General features: G+C 40.8%; 3 protein-coding genes across 3 annotated transcripts in view; 2 read left to right on the top strand and 1 right to left on the bottom strand.

The window, feature by feature from the left end:
- The window catches only part of LOC306991003 (uncharacterized protein), a 538,544-nt gene that overhangs the window by 331,401 nt on the left and 185,579 nt on the right, over nt 1–21,564 (bottom strand). The window lies entirely within an intron of this gene.
- pank4 (pantothenate kinase 4 (inactive)) overlaps nt 1–21,564 on the top strand; it is a 153,872-nt gene that overhangs the window by 101,360 nt on the left and 30,948 nt on the right. The window lies entirely within an intron of this gene.
- The window catches only part of draxina (dorsal inhibitory axon guidance protein a), a 59,159-nt gene that overhangs the window by 13,194 nt on the left and 24,401 nt on the right, over nt 1–21,564 (top strand). The window contains exons 2-3 of the mRNA XM_079598421.1: nt 10,993–11,485; nt 16,253–16,452. Coding sequence (XP_079454547.1) covers nt 11,011–11,485; nt 16,253–16,452 — 675 coding nt within the window. The 5' untranslated portion in view covers nt 10,993–11,010. The remainder of the gene's footprint in view (nt 1–10,992; nt 11,486–16,252; nt 16,453–21,564) is intronic.

Below are 21,564 nucleotides of genomic sequence, written 5' to 3'. Positions count from 1 at the left end.
TAGGGAAGACAAAAGACACAGCAAGACCAAGACAAGACTAAAGTAAGCTCTGACTAGAATCTACAGTAGACTGTCAAACAAACAATGTATCACATAGAAAGTATATAACGAAACATGAGGGCAAGAGAACACATATACCTGTATCGGGAGCTGAGAACAAGAGGAACAGGTGAGCACACTCAGACAAGGAACAGATGAACATACTCAGGTAAACGATGACTCTAAAGGGAGCAGAGAACATGAGGAACAGGTGACAACACTCAGACAAACGAGGACTCAACTAGACAAGAGGACGTGGTACTGGGAAACAAGGCGGCAGGAACAGAGGAGCACATGGCCAACACAAACAAAGACAGTGCCATTATGTTAAAAGCACAACACAAACATCGAGACATGAAACAGAGACGGCAGGGCATAACCCTGACACCTAGCGCCCCTCAGGAACCTGGTGATCAGGTTGTGCTTCCTCACAGACATAATGGGGTAATGTAGGGGCTGAATAATTTTTTGAGGCTTTCTGACCCCAAGATTTAACTCATTTCTGCAATTCTCCAGCTGTGATCCTTGGAGCGTCTTTGAACTATCTTCCTCGCCACGCATTAAGACAATAGAGACACACGTCCTCTTCTAGGCAGATTCGTAACATTTTTAGTTGATTTCTTAATTGTTGCCCTGATGGTGGAAATTGGAATTTTCAATGCTTCAGCTATTTTCTTACAGTCACTTTCTATTTTGAGAAGCTCAACAATCTTTTGCTGCACATCAGAACTATATTCTTTGGTTTCCCTCATTGTGATGGATGATTAAGGGAATTTGGCCTTTTACTCATAAAAAATTCTAGGTGTGACAACAATGTGGCTAACGTGTTTTGGAGAAAACATTTACCCATTTCATAATGTGATTTAAAGTGAAAACTATTTATTGTTAATAAATTGTTTACAAAGCATAAAAACATGATGTAAATCTTTACATATGAGTTAATTAAACAATAATAATTTTGTTAATTATATTGACAATGAATGAAGAACTCACTATTTGTATATAGCCTATTAATATATAGTATAAAAGTATTTTGTTACTGTATATTTATTATAGTGTTTTTAATCCAAGCAGATTTTCGATTAATAAAGATTTATTTTCAATTTTAATTTTAGATTTTTAAAACCATAAAACTGTCAGTATTTTATAGTAACATCAAGGTTACGCAATGGTAACACTTTATTTTAGTGTCCTTGTTACACATTACATGTGGTCACTATAGTAATAACTGTACATTTTGCATAATGACATGCAATTACATGCAACTAACCCTTGACAAATTAACAGGTCTTTAGAGTAGCATGTTTACAGTAATTTTCAACGTTTTCTAAGTGATCAGACATACTCTTATGCCTAGCAGACTATAAAATGTGTGGGTAAAAAAACCTATAGACTTACATAGAGGGAGGGACCCCAGCCCAGTTTTAGGACTCAGAGATTTCTGGGTGGACCAGTTAGCAATTTCCTAGCAACCACCCTGAACAACCACATGCTAAGCAACATGCTAAGAAACTATCATAACACCTTTAGTAACTACAAAAAAGCACGGTATAAGCTACTAAGAACACCGTAGCAACAACATAGAAACAACACTCTAGGGTAACATACAGTGAGGCATCTGGCATTTTCTTCAGACAATTTGTAAATCTGCAGTAATTATTAGGAAATAACTGTTTCTTACTGTCAAAGTCCAATTCAGCATTGATAACTGGTATACGAATTGGATATTGTTTTGATCAAGTTCTTTTAGAAATCTAGAAATCACATAGCAATTGTATGTCGAACAAATAGGCAACATTTTTACAGCCAATGGCTGTATTATTGATTTTGCACAGCCCAGCATCTTTATAAATCATGCATTGGATATATAAGATTCCCCACCCCCTCTTCCCACATCTCTCCTCTCTTGTCATCTCACGGTCAGCATCTTACCTTAAGGCTGAGCACTGGGCCTTTGCCATATCATGCCAGATGTTGTGTATGTTTACCATGGCTCCTATTTAATTGATGTGTGGTCTTTGTGGGTGAGGTCCTACCAAGCCCCGCAGGGTGCATGAGTCACGACCCCCACATCTCAAGACTTAATTTCATCCTTCAGCCCCCTCAGAGGTCCACTTGTTAGTCACATGACACTGGGCAGTTTTTGTATTGGATCAGCATGAACTCACATCACCCAGACTATACATTTGTGAGGCCCTTTCAGGAATCTGAGCAGCTTTCTGACATTTTCTTCTTGATTTTAATGTCCGATTGCTGTTCATTTCTTTAGTTATCTTTTATGTTGTTTTTGTGTGGTGGATGAGAGACTAATGAACTACTAACGAACACATTTGTCATACTAAAAAGTCTACGGGGGAGCGCTCATACTGAATAGAGACTAGCAATTGTGTGAAAACTAAAGCTCAGCAGTCGCTCCAAACCCTCTCCGGCTGTGAAAAGCACACAGTGTGTACAACTGACTGATAAAGTCCAAAGCAGTCCGTGTGTATTCCCAAATGAAGCGCCTGCAACTACTTTTTCTGGCTGGAGATTTGCTACCCAGCCTCATATGCAATTTCATTCACTTAGCCTTTGTCGACGAGTTCTTAAATAGCCCACAATAAAGTCCCTTGGCTAGCAACCCTACACAACTATCTCTGCAGGGTGTGAGGTGCATTTGTGCATCTCTGGCTGATAAGGCTGGTCCAACTATCGACCCACACAAGATCAATACCCCATCCTTATTGATTTATCATATGCCGCTGTCTTAGCAGAGCAGAATGGCTGCCTGAGCGGGGTGTCAGGTTGATGAACTACCCCTTTCTCACATTGAAGAAAGTCTCAGAGAGACCTGAATATGCTAATGCTGGCTTCAACACAATGTAAACACACCCCTAATCCCAATAAAGCATGCTATAAACTCAATACAAACACTAATTCATACTAATGCTAATGGTAGCACTAACACAATGCTAAAACCGATATGTACACTACCATTAGCAACTCAAAATAATCACTACTACGATTGTTTCCTCTGACTTTCATTAATTCAAATAAATTAAATCTAGCTAATTGAAAACTTTAAAGTAATTTTTACATGCATCCAAACAGAGTTTCTACACATGTAAAGAACATTACATGTCAGTGTAGCATAGCATTGAAATGTTTTCAGGTCCTGTTAATGAATTAAATTCTATATTCGGTTTGCCAGCATAATTCAAATACAATGTTTATGCATTGTCATAATCACTGGAGGCTGAAACTGGAAACAGTAGCAGGCGGTTTATTAAATGACAGGGTGGCAGTACAAACAGATGGAATTAATGACGCAGGGACTAGATGGTCAGGATCCGTGAGAAGTGCGATGATGAGGTGACGGTGACGACAGGAACTCCCACACGAAACGTGAAGACAGGAACAAGACAGGAACAAGGCAGGAACAAGGCAGGAACAAGGCAGGAACAGGAGACCGGACACCAACACGACAAACATCTAACAACGATCTGACAATGAGAGGAGACAAGCAGTGAGTATATATAGAGTGGTGAGATTGCCCGCAGCTGGTGAAGTGATGATGATGGACAGCTGGAGCGGATCAGGTAATGTCAACATTCACGCCCACATAACCATGCGCTCACACAACAACATAAACACGAGACTAGAAGGAACAGAGAAAACGTCTACCGTGACATGCATAAAGCAATTGGAACATTCTGGCTTTGAAGAACCCAGACATGTTCCCATGCAGGAACATGTCCCACTGCGCCTCCTTGTTCCATCCGCACTCCGCCGCCAGGGTCCGAAATTCGATCGAGAAATCGGAGACAGATCTCTCCCCTTGGCGAAGTTCTGCTAGGGTCCTGGCAGCCTCTCTCCCCGAGACGGCACGGTCGAACACCTTCCTCATCTCGGCGGCGAGGGTCTGGAACGAGGCACAGCATGGGTTGGTTCTCCCACACCGCCGTTCCCCACAGCGCCGCCTTCCCAGTCAGCAGAGTCAACACAAAAGCCACCCGGGCTTGTTCGGTACAGAAGGTTTGAGGTTGAAGAGCGAAGTGCATCGAACAGCGCGTCAGGAATGATCTGCAAAAAGCTGGCTCACCAGCGTATGATTCAGGTGCGGGTAGGCGGGGCTCTGACCGGGAGGGGTGCGCTGGAACTGTAGGAGGAACGGTCGGTGTGGGCGGCGCAGCGGGACCCTGTAGGCGTTGGATCTGCTGGGTGAGCTCGGACACCTGCGTCACCAACGCTTGTACTGCGCGACCCGTATCACCGATCTCTCGTTGCTGTGAATCCATTCTCTGGATGGTATGATGGATGAAGTCTTCCAATGATCCTGAAGACGCGCCCGCTGCTTCCATTCCTTGGTCAGATCGTTCTGTCATAATCACTGGAGGCTGAAACTGGAAACAGTAGCAGGCGGTTTATTAAATGACAGGGTGGCAGTACAAACAGATGGAATTAGTGACGCAGGGACTAGATGGTCAGGATCCGTGAGAAGTGCGATGATGAGGTGACGGTGACGACAGGAACTCTCACACGAAACGTGAAGACAGGAACAAGGCAGGAACAAGGCAGGAACAAGGCAGGAACAAGGCAGGAACAAGGCAGGAACAAGCCAGGAACAAGGCAGGAACAAGGCAGGAACAAGGCAGGAACAGGAGACCGGACACCAACACGACAAACATCTAACAACGATCTGACAATGAGAGGAGACAAGCAGTGAGTGGTGAGATTGCCCGCAGCTGGTGAAGTGATGATGATGGACAGCTGGAGCGGATCAGGTAATGTCAACATTCACGCCCACATAACCATGCGCTCACACAACAACATAAAGACGAGACTAGAAGGAACAGAGAAAATGTCTACCGTGACATGCATAAAGCAATTGGAACATTCTGGCTTTGAAGAACCCATACTGGCAAATGTGTCTTTGGGGTTTCGACGTCACGGCTACAGCACTCTATAGAACCTTTTTTGTGCCACTCTTTGCAGAAATGTCGTGACATATGCTGTTTTATAGTTATATTACTTAAATAAATATCTAATCAATATACAGGACAAATATGTGGAGAAATACAGGGTTATAGTGCCACTTTAGCTCCTATAAATGATCTATGGATGAGAGTACATGGCAAAGATTGGTGGGAGAAAGTTGTCCTGAACCCTGCTGTGTGTGCAAGACATTTTTTAATCTGTTTGTGGAAGTGAAAGATGTATTATATAGTGCAAAACCCAGTTGCTAGACTCCTCACTGGGACTCCTAACTTCTATTTTATCTGCACTGCACTGGCTACCTGTCAACTAAATAAATGATTTGAAAATTCTACTATATGTTTATAAAGCACTTCATAATTTGGCCCCTCAGTACCTGACTGATCTGCTCCGTCTGTACACTCCTTCTAGAGCTCTGAGATCCAGTGATCTCTGCTTACTCATCGTGCCTAGATTCAGCCTTTAAAAACGAGGCCATCGCGCTTTTGTTTTCTCTTGATATTTATTTTCTCTTGCTTTCAATACTCCTTGACCATATGGATTATTGTTTTACTTTTGTTGAGTGGTTTGTAGATTTATTTTTCTATTTTCTTAGTTTTATTATTTTCTGTACAGCACTTTGGTCAGCCACAGTTGTTTTTAAATGTGTTTTATAAACAGAAATTGTATTGCATATCGTTATATAAACCATGGCATATTAAACTCTTCTCATTACCGCCAGTTGTACCAGACTCTCATTAAATTCTGCTTTATTTCATTGAGCTTGATTCATTACCTAAATCATAGCACTGAGATACCAATTAAAAGGCAATAATGGTGTGAGATGGAGCTGCAATCTAAGTCTTTTTAATGTGCTCTCCAGTCACCAAGGCAATGAAGAGTAATGTCCTCATAGTTTTACATGCATCTTAAGCTGAAAAACATTTGTGGAGCATTTTTCTTCAATATGTACTATATGGAATGTTGTACAGATTGGGATCTTCATAAATTCAGCCAACCCAAATGAATAATGGGTGTACTTTAATTTTCTCAAAACTTTCACATATAAAGAAATTAATAGGGTGATAGTGTAGGTGTCATTTGTGCATGTTCCCTCCACTTTAAAAAAATAAATAAAAAAAATAAACCCGGCGAGACCTATGTGTTACGTTTAGCTTCAGTTTGTGTTGGACTTTTAGATAGTATATTCTTGTTTCCTGTGTTTTCTTCTGGTTTCCTTTGTTCTAGTCACTAATTTGTTTCCATAGTAACTGATTATGCTGTACACCTGTTTCTAGTTTAGTGGCTCATTATTTCCTGTATATTTAATAATAATAATAAATTGTTACATTTATATAGCGGTTTTTCTGAGACCTCAAAGGGCTTCACATAAAAGGGGGGAATCTCCTCAACCACCACCAATGTGCAGCATCCACCTTAATGATGCGACGGCAGCCATATTCTGCCAGAATGCCCACCACACACCAGCTTACTGGTGGAGAGGAGACAGTGATGAAGCCGATCAGTATATGGGGATGATTAGGAGGCCATGATGGACAGAGGCCAAGGGGCAAATTTGGCCAGGATGCCGGGGTTACACCCCTACTCTTTTTCATCCTGGGATTTTTAATGACCACAGAGAGTCAGGACCTCGGTTTAACGTCTCATCCGATAGACAGTGCTCTGTTGGCAGTATAGTGTCCCCTTCACTACACTGGGGTGTTAGGACCCACACAGACCACAGGGTGAGCGCCCCCTGCTGGCCTCACTAACACCTCTTCCAGCAGCAACCTGGTTTTTCCCAGGAGGTCTCCCATCCAGGTAGTAACAAGGCTCAGCCCTGCTTAGCTTCAGTGGGCAACCAGTCTAGGGCTACAGGGTGATATGCTGCTGGTGTATTTAAGACCTACGTTTGGTTCAGCCCTTTATTCAATACTGTCTTCATGCAGATGCCAAACTACATTACAAGTTACAAATACAAGTTACATCTTTTCTACTCCTGTGATTTAGATTACCTTCTTTGTTTATGTTTATAAATAGTTATAAATGGATCTGGTGCCAAAACTGTAAAATTGCTGCCTAATGGGGATATCTTAATATGTACACCTTAACAAATGAGGATTTCACTTGCATATGTGTTGCTACCTTTTCAGTGCAGCCCTTAGGAAATCAGCATGCAGTGTATTTGATTGTGACTGCATCTAGCGAAAATACAATTTCGATTATTATTTGCAATGCATTTGAGTCATTAACCATGCCTTTCAAATAAGGGCGTTGGGCACATTTCTAGTAAATATCTTCTAAATTTTTACATTGAATGTGAAATTGAATTGGCCTAAATAGTCTAACTAATGGAATTAGCATCAAGTGATTTTGGTTTGGAATAAAATTTAATTTTTGGCCAATTTCATATTTCTTGCTCTCTTTTCACTTTTCACAAGTTTCACAAGTTTATCACTAGAAAAACGAGGTTTGATCACACAAGCCTGATACCACATAACTGGTTAAATTAATGTTATTTTCTAGGAAGCTACATTGCTATTCATCAACAATACACAAAATGCATACAAACTTTACTTCCAGAGTTTCACACGAGTAATTATTTGTGACATTCTTAAATCATTCCGACATGACTTGAGTCCATCATAAGAATAACCGTACTCTATCATTAGAAATATGACACATAATCAGAAGACATCTTAGATGTAAAGTTAGCATGTTTGTATCAGTACCTCTGGTGCCAGTCTTAAATGCAGAGATAGATGCCTGGGCCCGTATTCATACAAAATCTTAATGCAAACAGTAGCTCCTAGTGACAAAATTCTAAGAAAATTCTTAGAAATGTGAGTTTTTACTCTTAAAATTAAATAACAAATCCTAGTAAAGAAAAAAGTAATTCAGAAAGCATCTTAACCCTTAAAAGAGGTCAAAATTATTAGGAGTACGGACAAGGACTTTTAAGAGGCTTAAGAGTTTCTTTAGCAGAGGAGAAAATGACAGAAATACAAAGAGGGAGAAGAAATGTGTTTTAGAAAATGGATGACAGTGAGTTAATAAGATGCTATAGATTAGATCGTGCAGGGATCATGTTTGTGACAGATCTTATTAAAGACACAGCGCAGGAATGCCATAGTGCCAGAAATGAAAGTATAATCACTACATTAAGATATTGGGCAACTGGGAAAATGCAACAATGCAGCAGTGATGATTTGGGTCTGTCACAGCCTTCTGTAAGCAGAGTGATCACACAAACAATTACAGCACTTTCAGAACCTCTCATTGTGTCGCAGTTCATTTCGTTTCCACTGGACATTCCCACCTTGCAGGCTCGAAAAAACTGCATTTATGAATATAGCAGGTTTCCCTGGTGCGCACAAGCAGGGGAATTAATTTATAATTTACCGCTATAAGCTCCCACGTCTGCTTCTTGCCCTGTGCTTTTTGACACCCGGCCCGAATTTTCCGGATGCCTTGTGTTCATCCACTAACTGGGCTAACAGTAAACGCTGTTCCTCTGTCCAGTTGGGCTTTCTCGACCTTCTTGTTTTTTATTCCATGTTTGCTACATTAAAACCAACATTCAAACCATCACTTAAATAGACAGCATACATAGCAACGGGGTCAGCCCCGCCTCCCTCACTAAGATGAACGTTTTTGTCTTTTCCTTGCTCAGAGTTGCTCTCAGATAGGTCCCGAATCGCTCTTAAACTAAGACTCCTACGTAAAAAAATTTAAGTTTTCTGAGAGGATTCTTAGAATCTTTAAGAATACGGGCCCTGCTGTTTGAGGCAACGTGAGCAGCTCTCAGGAATAAAATACAGAGTGAAGGGGCCAGATTTACTAAGGGGAAATCTGACGATGAGAGGAGACCTCGGATGATCAAAGTAAGACCCATGTCACTGATTTGCATGGTGAGATGCATGGCAAGAACCTTCTCATAAGCTTGACTTTGATATGCCACCTGAGGAAAGATTCTTCCTTTGGATCCTCTTATTCTTGGCCTAGTGGGAAGCCAAACATGATATTTAGTCTGGCAAGTTTTCTCAACACATTTAGGTTGCCTTTGAGCTTTGTTTATTTCATGTCAAAGCAAAGCAAGGCTATTATTTAAATATGTAAGTATTTGTGGGTGTACTATGATGCTCTGGTTTGAGATGTCCTGATTTAAACTTCTAGCCAATGTGTTAGTCGAGAGTTTTTGCCTTAAAAATTTGTCCTTTTTCCAGTTTTGATGAATTTAGTTATAATAAGCATTATTATTATGGGGATATTGGCCATAACATCCAAAATTTGTGTCAGGGTTCGATTCTAGTAGTCTGTAAGTGTGCTAACAACATGATGATTAATCTATTCATCAATTTTTATACATATGTGATTTTATAACACCTTTTCCATGATGAGCATGTTTTGGGGTTTTTAAATTATAATAATGATATTTTTTTGTGGTGAAAAAAAAACTACAACAAATATATAAATATTTTCTTTGCGTTCTACTCTACGATAACATTTCTATGACTTTCTAAAAGAGGAAAGATTTTGAGAGATTGATAAAAAATTTCAGAAGAGAGAAAGTGTGACGATTTGGTCATTTCTGTCTTATCATGTGATTCCCTGTTAGTCATGTGATCCTGCCATGTGTTCCCTTGTCTGATGTTCATGTTCAAATTCATAGTTTTTCATGCCACGTCATGTTTTTTTTCATGTTTGGTTTTGTTAATAATAAACTGCACTTGGGTTCTCATCTACACTTGCCTCCAGTGGATCCCCTTTACAGAATACTGGACCTAAAATGAACCCAGCGGTTGCCCTCCTCAATCTACGTCAGGGGTACGGTCCCCTGGAGACGTACGTGGAGGAATTTTGTGGACTGTGCTGCCAGGTACATTTTAATGACGTGGCTCTAAAGGACATTTTTTGTTTTGGATTAAACGAACCCATTTGCTCTAGGCTACCTGGGGGAAAGATCAACTGGTCCCTTGAACAATTTATTGACCAAGCTTTATTGTTGAGCGGCTCCTTATTTATGGTCGGTTTTTAGGAACCCCGCAACCCCACAGTACCCACCAAGCCTGAGCCACTTCACGTCATGCCTGGCAAGCCTGTCACGATTTGGTATTGTCTTGGTTTTGGTTTGTTTCATATTTCTGTGTCTTGTCATGTGATTCCATGTTCCATGTGATCCTGCCATGTGTTTCTGTTTCATGTTGTCATTGGTTCATTGTTTCATTGTTCACAGGTGTCCCTTGTCTTGTCATTAGTCTTGTATGTATTTCAGCCCTCATGTTTGCCATGTGTCTTTGTCAAGTATTGTTTCCTGTAGATCACTGTTTGTAATATTCTGTTCATGTTTGAGGTTTTCATGTCATGTTTTTTTTCATGTTTGGTTTTGGTTATAATAAACTGCACTTGGGTTCTCATCTACACTTCCCTCCAGTGGATCCCCTTTACAGAAAGATGTCTCTCCCTCAAATGTTATATTAGATTCATTCAGCAGTGTTAAAGTTCTTGCACACCAAGTACGAAATCAAATTTTTTTTCTTTCTTTTTTTCTCACGTTAAAAAATAAATACGATCTCGCGTTTTGTCAATCACGTTTACACACTGCGTCAGAAACTTTCATCCGTCATAAAAAAATTCGGATCGGGTTCGATTTTCTGTGTTTTTTGCATCAGTAGCAAGCATTTTCGATTGTGCTGCGTTCACTCACAAAAATAAATGTTTTATATATTTACAGTAGGTAATTTACTAAATATCTTCATGGAACATGACCTTTACTTAATATCTTAATGATTTTTGGCATAAGAGAAAAATCAATAATTTTGACCCATACAATGTATTGTTGGCGATTGCCACAAATACTGTATACCCGTGCTACTTGTGACTGATTTTGTGATCCAGGGTCACATATGTAATACGTGTACACTCAAATGTATTTAAAGTACAAATATTCTGTATCTATCTGTCTGTTTTGAGCTGACCTGATTGTGCCCTTACCAGCAGGTGGCGCTGTGTTTGAAGATGGCAGCTCCAGGCTTGTGTCATCTCTTTGCCCTGCTCCTTATCACACTGTCCCACACCTCGCACAGCTCTGAGATCCCATCTGAAAATGCCAAACAGAGTCTGACCAGGTCTTCCACCTCCACCACTGACTCCAAGCCAGACCCTGACTTGGGTCTTCTGGGCGACAGCCAGCGAAGAAGACACTGGTCACGCAAAGAGAGTGATAATGCTGGGCTGCTCTCTCGAAGGCCTGTGGACCGACCAGAGGATGATGGGACAAGTCTTGAGGGCCTGAGCCCTGTAAGGCTGGAGATGGGGCCTGGAGACAGTATGAGGGTGGAGGTTCACGATGAAGTCAGGGGTCCTGCTCATATGCGGCGGGGAAATCATCCACCAGAGGGAGAGTTCAATCGTAAAGGCAGGAGACGTGGCCATGGGCATCTGGCTGAGCACAGAAAGCAGGGAGGCAAAAGAGACAAAAGTCTCTCTACAGGTAAGGAAGATTTTCTGAACATTCTGAAAGAATGTAAAATCTTATCTGGCTAACTAAGTAGCCTATACTGTAGTTAGCCAGCTAAGATTTTACATTCTACAAAGAAAGGTTGAAGGTATTGCTCACAGAAAAATGAGGTTTCACTTTATTTCGATAGTCCACTTTAGACATTCTACTTACTATAAGTAACTTTGCAACTACATGTCAACTAACTCTCATTAGAGTATTAGTGGACTGTCGTAGACTGTTAGGTTATGGTTAGGTGTTAGGGTTCGGGTTAGTAGAATAAGTTGACTTGCAGTTGCCAAGTTACTTTATATTATGCTCTGTTAGGGGACCATCAGAATAAAGTGTTAGCAGATATTAAGCAAACAGTCTACTCACAGTTTACTAATACTCTAATGAGAGTTTGTTGACTTGTAGTTGCAAAGTTACTAATAGTTAGTAGAATGTCTAAAGTGGACTATCAAAAGCCGCGTTTCCACCGAAATTACCCGGAACAATTTGTCCCAGGAACTTTTTTCCCAGGAACTTTTTTTGCCCCAGACCACCGGTTGCTTTCTGCGTTTACACCGCGGTCTTAAGTCCCGGGAAGATTCTAACTGCGCTCGACTGCTCCTCCCAGTCTGCGAAGGACAGTAATCAGTTTTGAGCGCCACATTTATAATAAGTATGGAGGAGATTCAAACTGTACTGCAGTTGTTTGTTTACTAACGAGGAAATTAACAAAACAGCAGAAACGAGACGAGCACTGATACTACAGTGTGTTCAGAAAGCTAGATATAAAATTAGACGATGCGGACATTGACCGTGAGATGGCTGGGACGAACGCGCAAAAAAAATCCTGTTACACAAATATGCTTAATAAAGCCTGAACCTCGTCATCGGTCCAGCTGTGTTATCTTTTTTATTTTATTTTTTATTCCATATTTGCAGACAGACAACTCTTACTGCATGAAGCCACGAAACGCAATAGATTTTTAAAAATGCCGGTTAAAATAGAATGCTGCGTGGAGTCATCCAATCAAAATGCGGCGTGAACACAACCAATCAGCATGTTCAGCACGCAAGTCCCACCCCCGAAAGTTCCTGAACTTTTAAAAAGTACTACCTCGCGAACAGGGACTTTCGGAGGGGAAAATATTTACCCGGAACTTCATTTAGACCCTGGTTCCTGCGGTGTAAACACACCGAGTACCAGCCCAAAGTTCCTAGTTCCTGGGGAAAGTTCCCGCGGTGGAAACGCGGCTAAAGTAAAGTGTTACCAAAAAGGACAATTCTGTTGACATTTACTTAGTCACATATTACTTGTATGATTTTCTTTTCTCTTTGGCAGGGATTCCCAAACGTTTTTTTATCAGCCAATCCTCTTTGACAAAAACAATATTTTCTTAAAAAAAAAATGAAATTGAAAATGTGTATAATAATTTAACAACATTCTTTTTAACAACAATTGTATCTCTCTTTTTAAATTATTTTGTAAAAATCCAGGCAAAAGAACAAAGAAACCACTCTCAATGGCAATAGTTGCATTGGGTGTTCACAATTGGGATCAGATTGAACAGAAAAAAAAGGAGAGCACACTTTTTTAGTTGTGATAGTGTCTGTGTTCAAATTAAGCGCAGACCTTTATGTTTAGATTATGCATTAAATAGTAGCATCATGAAGAAAGTTTTTCTTGTGCTCCCTGTCATAGCTGTTTGAAGATGCTGAATGGAGAATGACTTGACTGCTGCAGAGGATGGAAGAGTTTCCGTCAACTTAAATTTAACATCTTGTTAATTAAATATAATGTGTGAAAATGTGCATTTAAAATACTTTTTTTTTGTCCTTTGTTGATCAGAGTCATATGATCCTTCAGAAAACCTTTTGGTCAAGTCACCTTTATTTATATAGCGCTTTTTACAATACAGATTGTATCAAAGCAGCTTCACAGTGATAACATGAAAATAATACAACAAAGTTTGTTTCTAGAAAAAAATTGCATCATCATCCACCTTAAAGGAGAACTCCGGTCAATTTTAACATTGAGCTCAATTTTTAGTAAATTTGGAGTGCTGTCAATACAGAGAACAACGACAAAAATCGGTGTTGCATACACCATGTTATCCTCTTTTTAAAATTTGCACCCTATTGACTTGAATGGGGCACGTTTTAAACCTGCTTTTATTTCTCTTATCATCCTTGATGTGTCATTACAAGTGCCCAGCCATGTTGAGTGATTCCTTCAGAGTGAACACGAGTGAATCTGACTGCAGGAGATGTGAAAGATATTAATAAAAATGATGTTTTATCAGCCAGCGCACATACCTGTATTTAGTTCCTGTTTTCGGTCGAAGTCCAAAGTAGTCGATTGTCGAGTTGACGCGCATAGGTTTAGTTACTTAGATCACGCGCGTGAACTCGACAATCGACTACTTTGGACTTCGACCGAAAACAGGAACTAAATACAGGTATGTGCGCTGGCTGATATAACATCATTTTTATTCATATCTTTCACATCTACTGCAGTCAGATTCACTCGTGTTCACTCTAGAAGGAATCACTCAACATGGCTGGGCACTTGTAATGACACATTAAGGATGATAAGAGAAATAAAAGCAGGTTTAAAACGTGCCCCATTCAAGTCAATAGGGTGCGAATTTTAAAAAGAGGATAACACGGTGTAGGCAACACCGATTTTTGTCGTTGTTCTCTGTATTGACAGCACTCCAAATTTACTAAAAATTGAGCTCAATGTTAAAATTGACCGGAGTTCTCCTTTAAGTAAGGCAGATCAATAATATTGTTGAATAATAAATGTCCCCAACTAAGCAAGCCAAAATCCAAGGCAAACAAGTGGCAAGGAACCAAAACTCCATCAGGTGACAGAATGGAGAAAAAAATCTTGGGAGAAACCAGGCTCAGTGGGGGGCCAGTTCTCCTCTGGCCAATGAGCGAACAGTGTATGATTATGATTCAGGCTAGCCTGGCAAGCCAGACTTACATCAAGATGTTTAGTCTGGTAACTCTCCATAGATGCGGCTTAATCGGAGGGGCGGGATAAACGGTTGTCTCTCAAAATCCCTCTGCACGCAATAGGATAGCGCTACAACCAAACAGAGCAACGAAGAAGGTGACGTAGTCAGAGCGACAAAGATCCGGTCCAGCAAAACTCCGAACACCTCTTCCTTTTTTAAGAATGACTTAAGTGCCGTTCTTTGCTCTTTTCTTAAAGAAAAACTTAACTCCAAGTCCTCCAGAGTCGCGGCCAAAGCTGATTCGAAAGACCGCTGTTCTCCATTCGCAGCCGCCATTCTTTGTTTTCAAGTGGCAGCCGTCGCAACTCTGTCGTCATATGTTAAGCCCGCCCCCGCCTACTCTATACACGACGTGATTGGCCTGACCCAATTTAGGTTTTTGCAGCTAGAAGGTCTATGGAGAGTTTCTAGACTGCCCTGGCTGCAAAATACATTTTACTGCCGCCAGGGTGCGTCTAGATTTCTAGGCTAGATTCAGGCAGCATTACAAGTCAGATTGGATCAGAACATTTAATAATTTTGATAATAATTCATTACATTTATATAGCGCTTTTCTGGGTACTCAAAGTGCTTTACATAGAGGGGAGGGAGGGGGGGGGGGGATCTCCTCAACCACCACCAATGTGCAGCATCCACCTGGATGATGCGACGGCAGCCATACTGCGCTAGAACGCCCACCACACACCAGCTTACTGGTGGAGAGGAGACAGTGATGAAGCCGATCAGTATATGGGGATGATTAGGAGGCCATGATGGACAGAGGCCAAGGGGCAAATTTGGCCAGGATGCCGGGGTTACACCCCTACTCTTTTTCGAAGGACATCCTGGGATTTTTAATGACAACAGAGAGTCAGGACCTCGGTTTAAATAGTCCTTCCGAAGGATGGAGTATTTCGAGTTTTTTTCCATTTCAATCTGGTTGGAGGTCAGAGTCATCACGCCGGCTGGCACTTCAGGGATGCGTCATGGATGAGTCCAGGTGCAGGTCCACCATCTGATCTGGATACGTCCGGGATCACGTTAACTTCAGTAACAGGGAAGGGACTGGTTGACACTTCAAGACTGCATTGTCATCGTGTCCAGGCGCAGACAGGAGCAATCGATCCAAGGCCATAGGATCTCCACTCAAAGCCAATGAGTCTTTGATCAATTTAATGCATCCTTGCTGAATAAAAGCATTAATGATTTTTTATCTTACTCTTTCCAAACTTTTTTGGGAGTGTATCACAGTTTTGACAAAAATATTAAGCAACAAAAACAGTTTTCAGCAATGATAATAATAAGGAATGTTTCTAGAGCACCAACACAGCATACTAGAATGATTTCTGAAGGATCATGTGACACTGAAGACTGGAGTAATGATGCTGAAAATTCAGCTTTGACATCATCACAGAATTAAATGTTAAAAATGCTCTCTTGATCACAGTTTTTTATTTTTTTTGTTTATTAAAATAGACAACAGTTATCTTAAGTTGTAAAATATTTAATCAATTTTACTGTTAAAATGAATGCAGCCTTGCTGAGCATAAGAGACTTCTTTCAAAAACATAAAAAAAACATAATTATTCTAAACCTTTGATCGGTAGTGTATGTAAATTAAATAAATTAAACAATAAAGTCCTGATGTGTCCAAATAGCCATAAACGGAGTAGAGTATAAGTAGTGATTTCAGAAAATCGCCAGGTCTGGACTTTAAATGCTAATTTGATTAAAAACCAACCATAGTTTCTCTCTCTTTTTCTCTTAGGGGATCTCTATGACCCTGAACCAGAATTAGACTCCTTGTTGAAGGACATGAATGCATTTAAGGATGGTCATTATACCTCCCCTACCAATTACGACAATGCTCCACTCACTGAAGCTCCCTCCCGTCTCTCCCCCAGTTTGGTAACCACGGCAATCGACGAGCATCCCCCAACACTGCCCCCAGCCTCCACCAAACCCCAGGTACCCTGGCGAGCAGTAGCGTCCTTGAATACGAAGGTCTGTTGTGTTGTTCAGAGTGTTTAGTTTTCTAAGATGCTGTTATTCCTCTGATATACTCTGAGGATTGCCTACAACATTTGCTGAAGCGTTTTTGCATTGTTTGGGGGAAAAAGACAGAGCAGATTGATTTTTTGTTCTTCAAGATCTTGGTTAAACACATCACCAGCGTCCTTATTTTATTGTTGGACATTTTGAGTCTTTTTCTATCTGTCATTTTGTTGTTAGATCCCACAATGAACATCTTCATTTGAACTGCGCACCGTGGCAGATATAGATACTGAAATGCTGTTTGGAGCCAGTAGTGGAGGTACTTGTCATCCTTGTGGTGTGTGGTGCTTCATCACACAGATTTATTTACCTGTGCTTCTGTGCCGTGCTTATTACAGGGTGCCGCCTGGGGCTGGATTGTACACAAGTAAAATTACCCTGCTCGCTTTGCACTAGGGAGGAGGTTGGAGGATGGGAGCTGTCAACAGAGCGAGTGAGGGGTGAGATGTCGCTCGCCCATCCTCCTGCTCCTCTTTCTCACAGCCATCTGTTCTGCTCCGTTCTTCTCCCTAGATATCTTTTATACCACTCTAGATCTAGATACCACTCCCTGTATTTATTTTAATCCCCTTGAGAGGCATCACTTGGTCTGGGTACTGATATTGATAAAAACTAGATTTGCATTTCCTCATGGAAATACAAATGCTTACAAGGCAGTATAAACATCATGTTTTTGATTAAATGATAATCCAGAAAATAAAATGAAAGCTGGCGAATATGATACAAAGAGATCAGGGCTTAGCTGACTTTAGCATCTGCGGGTGGGCCATTATGATGGCCAGTTTGAGCATAATCTGATTCTGGTGAACCTTCTGGGCCCTAACATACACCCGGGCGCAATGCAGCGCAATGCAGCGCCAGGCGCACCACAAGTGTTCTCTTTGCTAGTTTCAGCCCGACGCCGGTTTCATTTTCACGTCCTGCGCCACGTTGTTAAAATAGCATATGCATTTGCGCCCATCTGTGCACCCATGGGCGTGCTGGTCTGAAAACCAGGTGTGTTCGGGTGCATTGTTGGCGCGTTGCTATTTTGAGGCAACTGAAATAGACTGTGCCATTGACCAACAAAAACCTGGTCTAAAGTCAATGGCGCAGTATTTTTTTGTTATTTAAAGGACACATTATTAATATGCGCCTATAGGCGGGTGCACAACGTGCTTACACTCTGCTTATTACACACACAGGGTCACGCAGGGCCGGCCCGTCACGCAGCAGCACACAAACATGTCAAATGTTAAAAATAAAAGGATTACATTGTCAAAGATTATTATTGTGTACATATTGTAGATATGGTGGATTCCGGCTTGTCCCATAGATGGTCTGCTTGCACGCTTTAACCTTGCGCACGAGCAGATCTATTTCCTCTCTGTAGACGCGTTCAGTCTTTACTGTTGCAAATTCCGCCATGTAAATATAGCCAATCCGCCATGGCGCGAGCACAACTGGCTTTTAAATGGAATGGGAGATGAGGCTCTGATTGTTTTTTGCATGTTACGCCCAAAACACACCCATTACTCATTAAGAGAATAGGGACAACCCTTTTAGACCATGCCCCGGGTGCGCAGACCATTTTTCCCGTCGTTAAACTAGCAAAAGTGGATTGCACTTTAGACCATGCTCTTACAGTATATCGTTAAAATAGGGCCCATTATGTCAACACAAGTCGCTAGTTTCCAAACTTTAATCTTAAATAGATCATATCTTGAGGAGACAGGTTATTCTTAAGATCTTTTAAGATAAGTATTCAAAGTATTTTTTTAAAAAAAGTCACGGTGAAGTAATAGAGGTAAGATAGATACTATTTACTTTTATAAACACCAGAAGAACTAACAATAAGAGCAAAATATGTTAAAGTCAAACCATCTACAGTTTCTGTGTGTAGCACCACCAAACCGTTTTCATAGAATGTGTCTCTATAGCATGCATTGTATTTATTGTGCATATTTATCACCTTCTGGTGTTTTACTTTTATAAACACCAGAAGAACTAACAATAAGAGCAAATTTTTTTAAAGTCAAACCATCTACAGTTTCTGTGTGTAGCACCACCAACCCGTTTTCATAAAATGTGTCTCTATAGCATGCATTGTATTTATTGTGCATATTTATCATATGCACGTAAAAACTAATTTTTTGCATATAAATTGCACAATAAATACAATGCGTGCTATTGAGATGCATTTCATGAGATTAGGCTGGTAGCACCTGCTGCTCTGTACAATATTCCAAAAGATCCCAACCAGGATGTTACCACCTGGCAACAATCAGATGAAGGCAATGGCATGTAATGTTGCTCATCTAAGTATGAGACTAGCGAGACATCTCAGAAATCTGACAAGAAATGTTGTTGTTTAGATGCAAACAACAGACACACTTGAAAAAAACATTTTATTGCATCTCGATGAACAGACAGAATAAGAACTGCCTATGTGCATGTATGAGAAGCTGTTTGTTCAGATTTCCAGCAGCACACTGCCACTCACGTGCAAGAGTATTTCAGAGAAGAAAAAAAAGCCCTGAAAATCGTATAAGTGTATGTGAAACCTCCAAAAGAACTCAAACCATGTCAGGAGGTCTTCTTGAGTTTAGTTCACTTTGAAACTATTGCATGGTTTGATAAATGGTCATATGCATTAAACACAAAACCCTGCAGGTTCACTCTTCACATTGTCTAACTTCAAATACTGGCTCTAATATTGTATTTAACTAGCCTGGGTTTCCCCATGCTGCCTTGCGCGATTTTATTCACGCTGCTAGGCAGCCTGGATACCATGGATCAGATTTTCGCCTCAGCGAGGGGACCAATCACAGAACGGGGAGGGAGCAGCAAGACGATGACGACGTCTATGCGACACACCGAAGCAGTTTGTTATATCAACATGTGCACTGCAGATTTACCTTCTACCCCCATGTTTGTCTTGCACAAACGGCAATAGTCGCTGAACACCATCATGTACACAAATCTATGACCCATCGCCTTCTTCCTCTACGAAATTTTGTCGCTCTACATACGTCATCTGGTATCATTGAAACGATTGGCTATGAGCTACGTACAGGCGCATTTGATAGACATTCGTAGCGCCCAATAAACGGCTCTGGGCATTCGTAAACCACGCCTCAAATACGAGAAAATTAACATGTGGTTTCCAGACCTCAATGAAACGAGGTCTGACGTTAGCCAGGCTAGTGTTTAACATAAACTGGGCTATAATGGGTTACAAATGGCAGCTAAAGTTGGGCATTCACCAGTTGGTTGGTGGGATTTTTTTTTTTGATCTGCTTAATAAACTTCAGCCACTAACTTACAGAATCAGACTTAATTAAATGCCGTAGATGGAGAAGAAGAAAAAAATTAAACAAGTATACTGTAGCATAAGCTTTATAATAATAAAGGGAACTGTGCCAATGGTAGGCAATATGAACATGCTGAGCGGTCTACTGTGGCTACACAGACAAGCTTGTGTCCTTTAAGAGTTGAGATTTCAACACACCTCCGGCTGGTACTCAAATGGCGTTGTAGATCTCAGTTCAATGATTTAAAGTACCATAGGCAGTTCTAATTAGTTCCAAAAGATCCCAACCAGGATGTTACCACCTGGCAACAATCAGATGAAGGCAATGGCATGTAATGTTGCTCATCTAAGTATGAGACTAGCGAGACATCTCAGAAATCTGACAAGAAATGTTGTTGTTTAGATGCAAACAACAGACACACTTTAAAAAAACATTTTATTGCATCTCGATGAACAGACAGAATAAGAACTGCCTATGTGCATGTATGAGAAGCTGTTTGTTCAGATTTCCAGCAGCACACTGCCACTCACGTGCAAGAGTATTTCAGAGAAGAAAAAAAAGCCCTGAAAATCGTATAAGTGTATGTGAAACCTCCAAAAGAACTCAAACCATGTCAGGAGGTCTTCTTGAGTTTAGTTCACTTTGAAACTATTGCATGGTTTGATAAATGGTCATATGCATTAAACACAAAACCCTGCAGGTTCACTCTTCACATTGTCTAACTTCAAATACTGGCTCTAATATTGTATTTAACTAGCCTGGGTTTCCCCATGCTGCCTTGCGCGATTTTATTCACGCTGCTAGGCAGCCTGGATACCATGGATCAGATTTTCGCCTCAGCGAGGGGACCAATCACAGAACGGGGAGGGAGCAGCAAGACGATGACGACGTCTATGCGACACACCGAAGCAGTTTGTTATATCAACATGTGCACTGCAGATTTACCTTCTACCCCCATGTTTGTCTTGCACAAACGGCAATAGTCGCTGAACACCATCATGTACACAAATCTATGACCCATCGCCTTCTTCCTCTACGAAATTTTGTCGCTCTACATACGTCATCTGGTATCATTGAAACGATTGGCTATGAGCTACGTACAGGCGCATTTGATAGACATTCGTAGCGCCCAATAAACGGCTCTGGGCATTCGTAAACCACGCCTCAAATACGAGAAAATTAACATGTGGTTTCCAGACCTCAATGAAACGAGGTCTGACGTTAGCCAGGCTAGTGTTTAACATAAACTGGGCTATAATGGGTTACAAATGGCAGCTAAAGTTGGGCATTCACCAGTTGGTTGGTGGGATTTTTTTTTTTGATCTGCTTAATAAACTTCAGCCACTAACTTACAGAATCAGACTTAATTAAATGCCGTAGATGGAGAAGAAGAAAAAAATTAAACAAGTATACTGTAGCATAAGCTTTATAATAATAAAGGGAACTGTGCCAATGGTAGGCAATATGAACATGCTGAGCGGTCTACTGTGGCTACACAGACAAGCTTGTGTCCTTTAAGAGTTGAGATTTCAACACACCTCCGGCTGGTACTCAAATGGCGTTGTAGATCTCAGTTCAATGATTTAAAGTACCATAGGCAGTTCTAATTAGGCTTCGATTAGCAACAGCCCCAGATAAGATCTTCAGTATGCACTTAATCTAACTGCCATTCTTTGAGTAAATCAATCTCTATTTATCCATTTATCTATATGACTCCATAGAGTTTAATTAT

Source organism: Phoxinus phoxinus (genome assembly GCF_949152265.1).
Source record: "Phoxinus phoxinus genome assembly, chromosome: 22".
NCBI lineage: Eukaryota > Metazoa > Chordata > Actinopteri > Cypriniformes > Leuciscidae > Phoxinus > Phoxinus phoxinus.
Note: the sequence above shows the minus strand (reverse complement) of the source record. Positions and strands in the feature narration are given on the sequence as shown.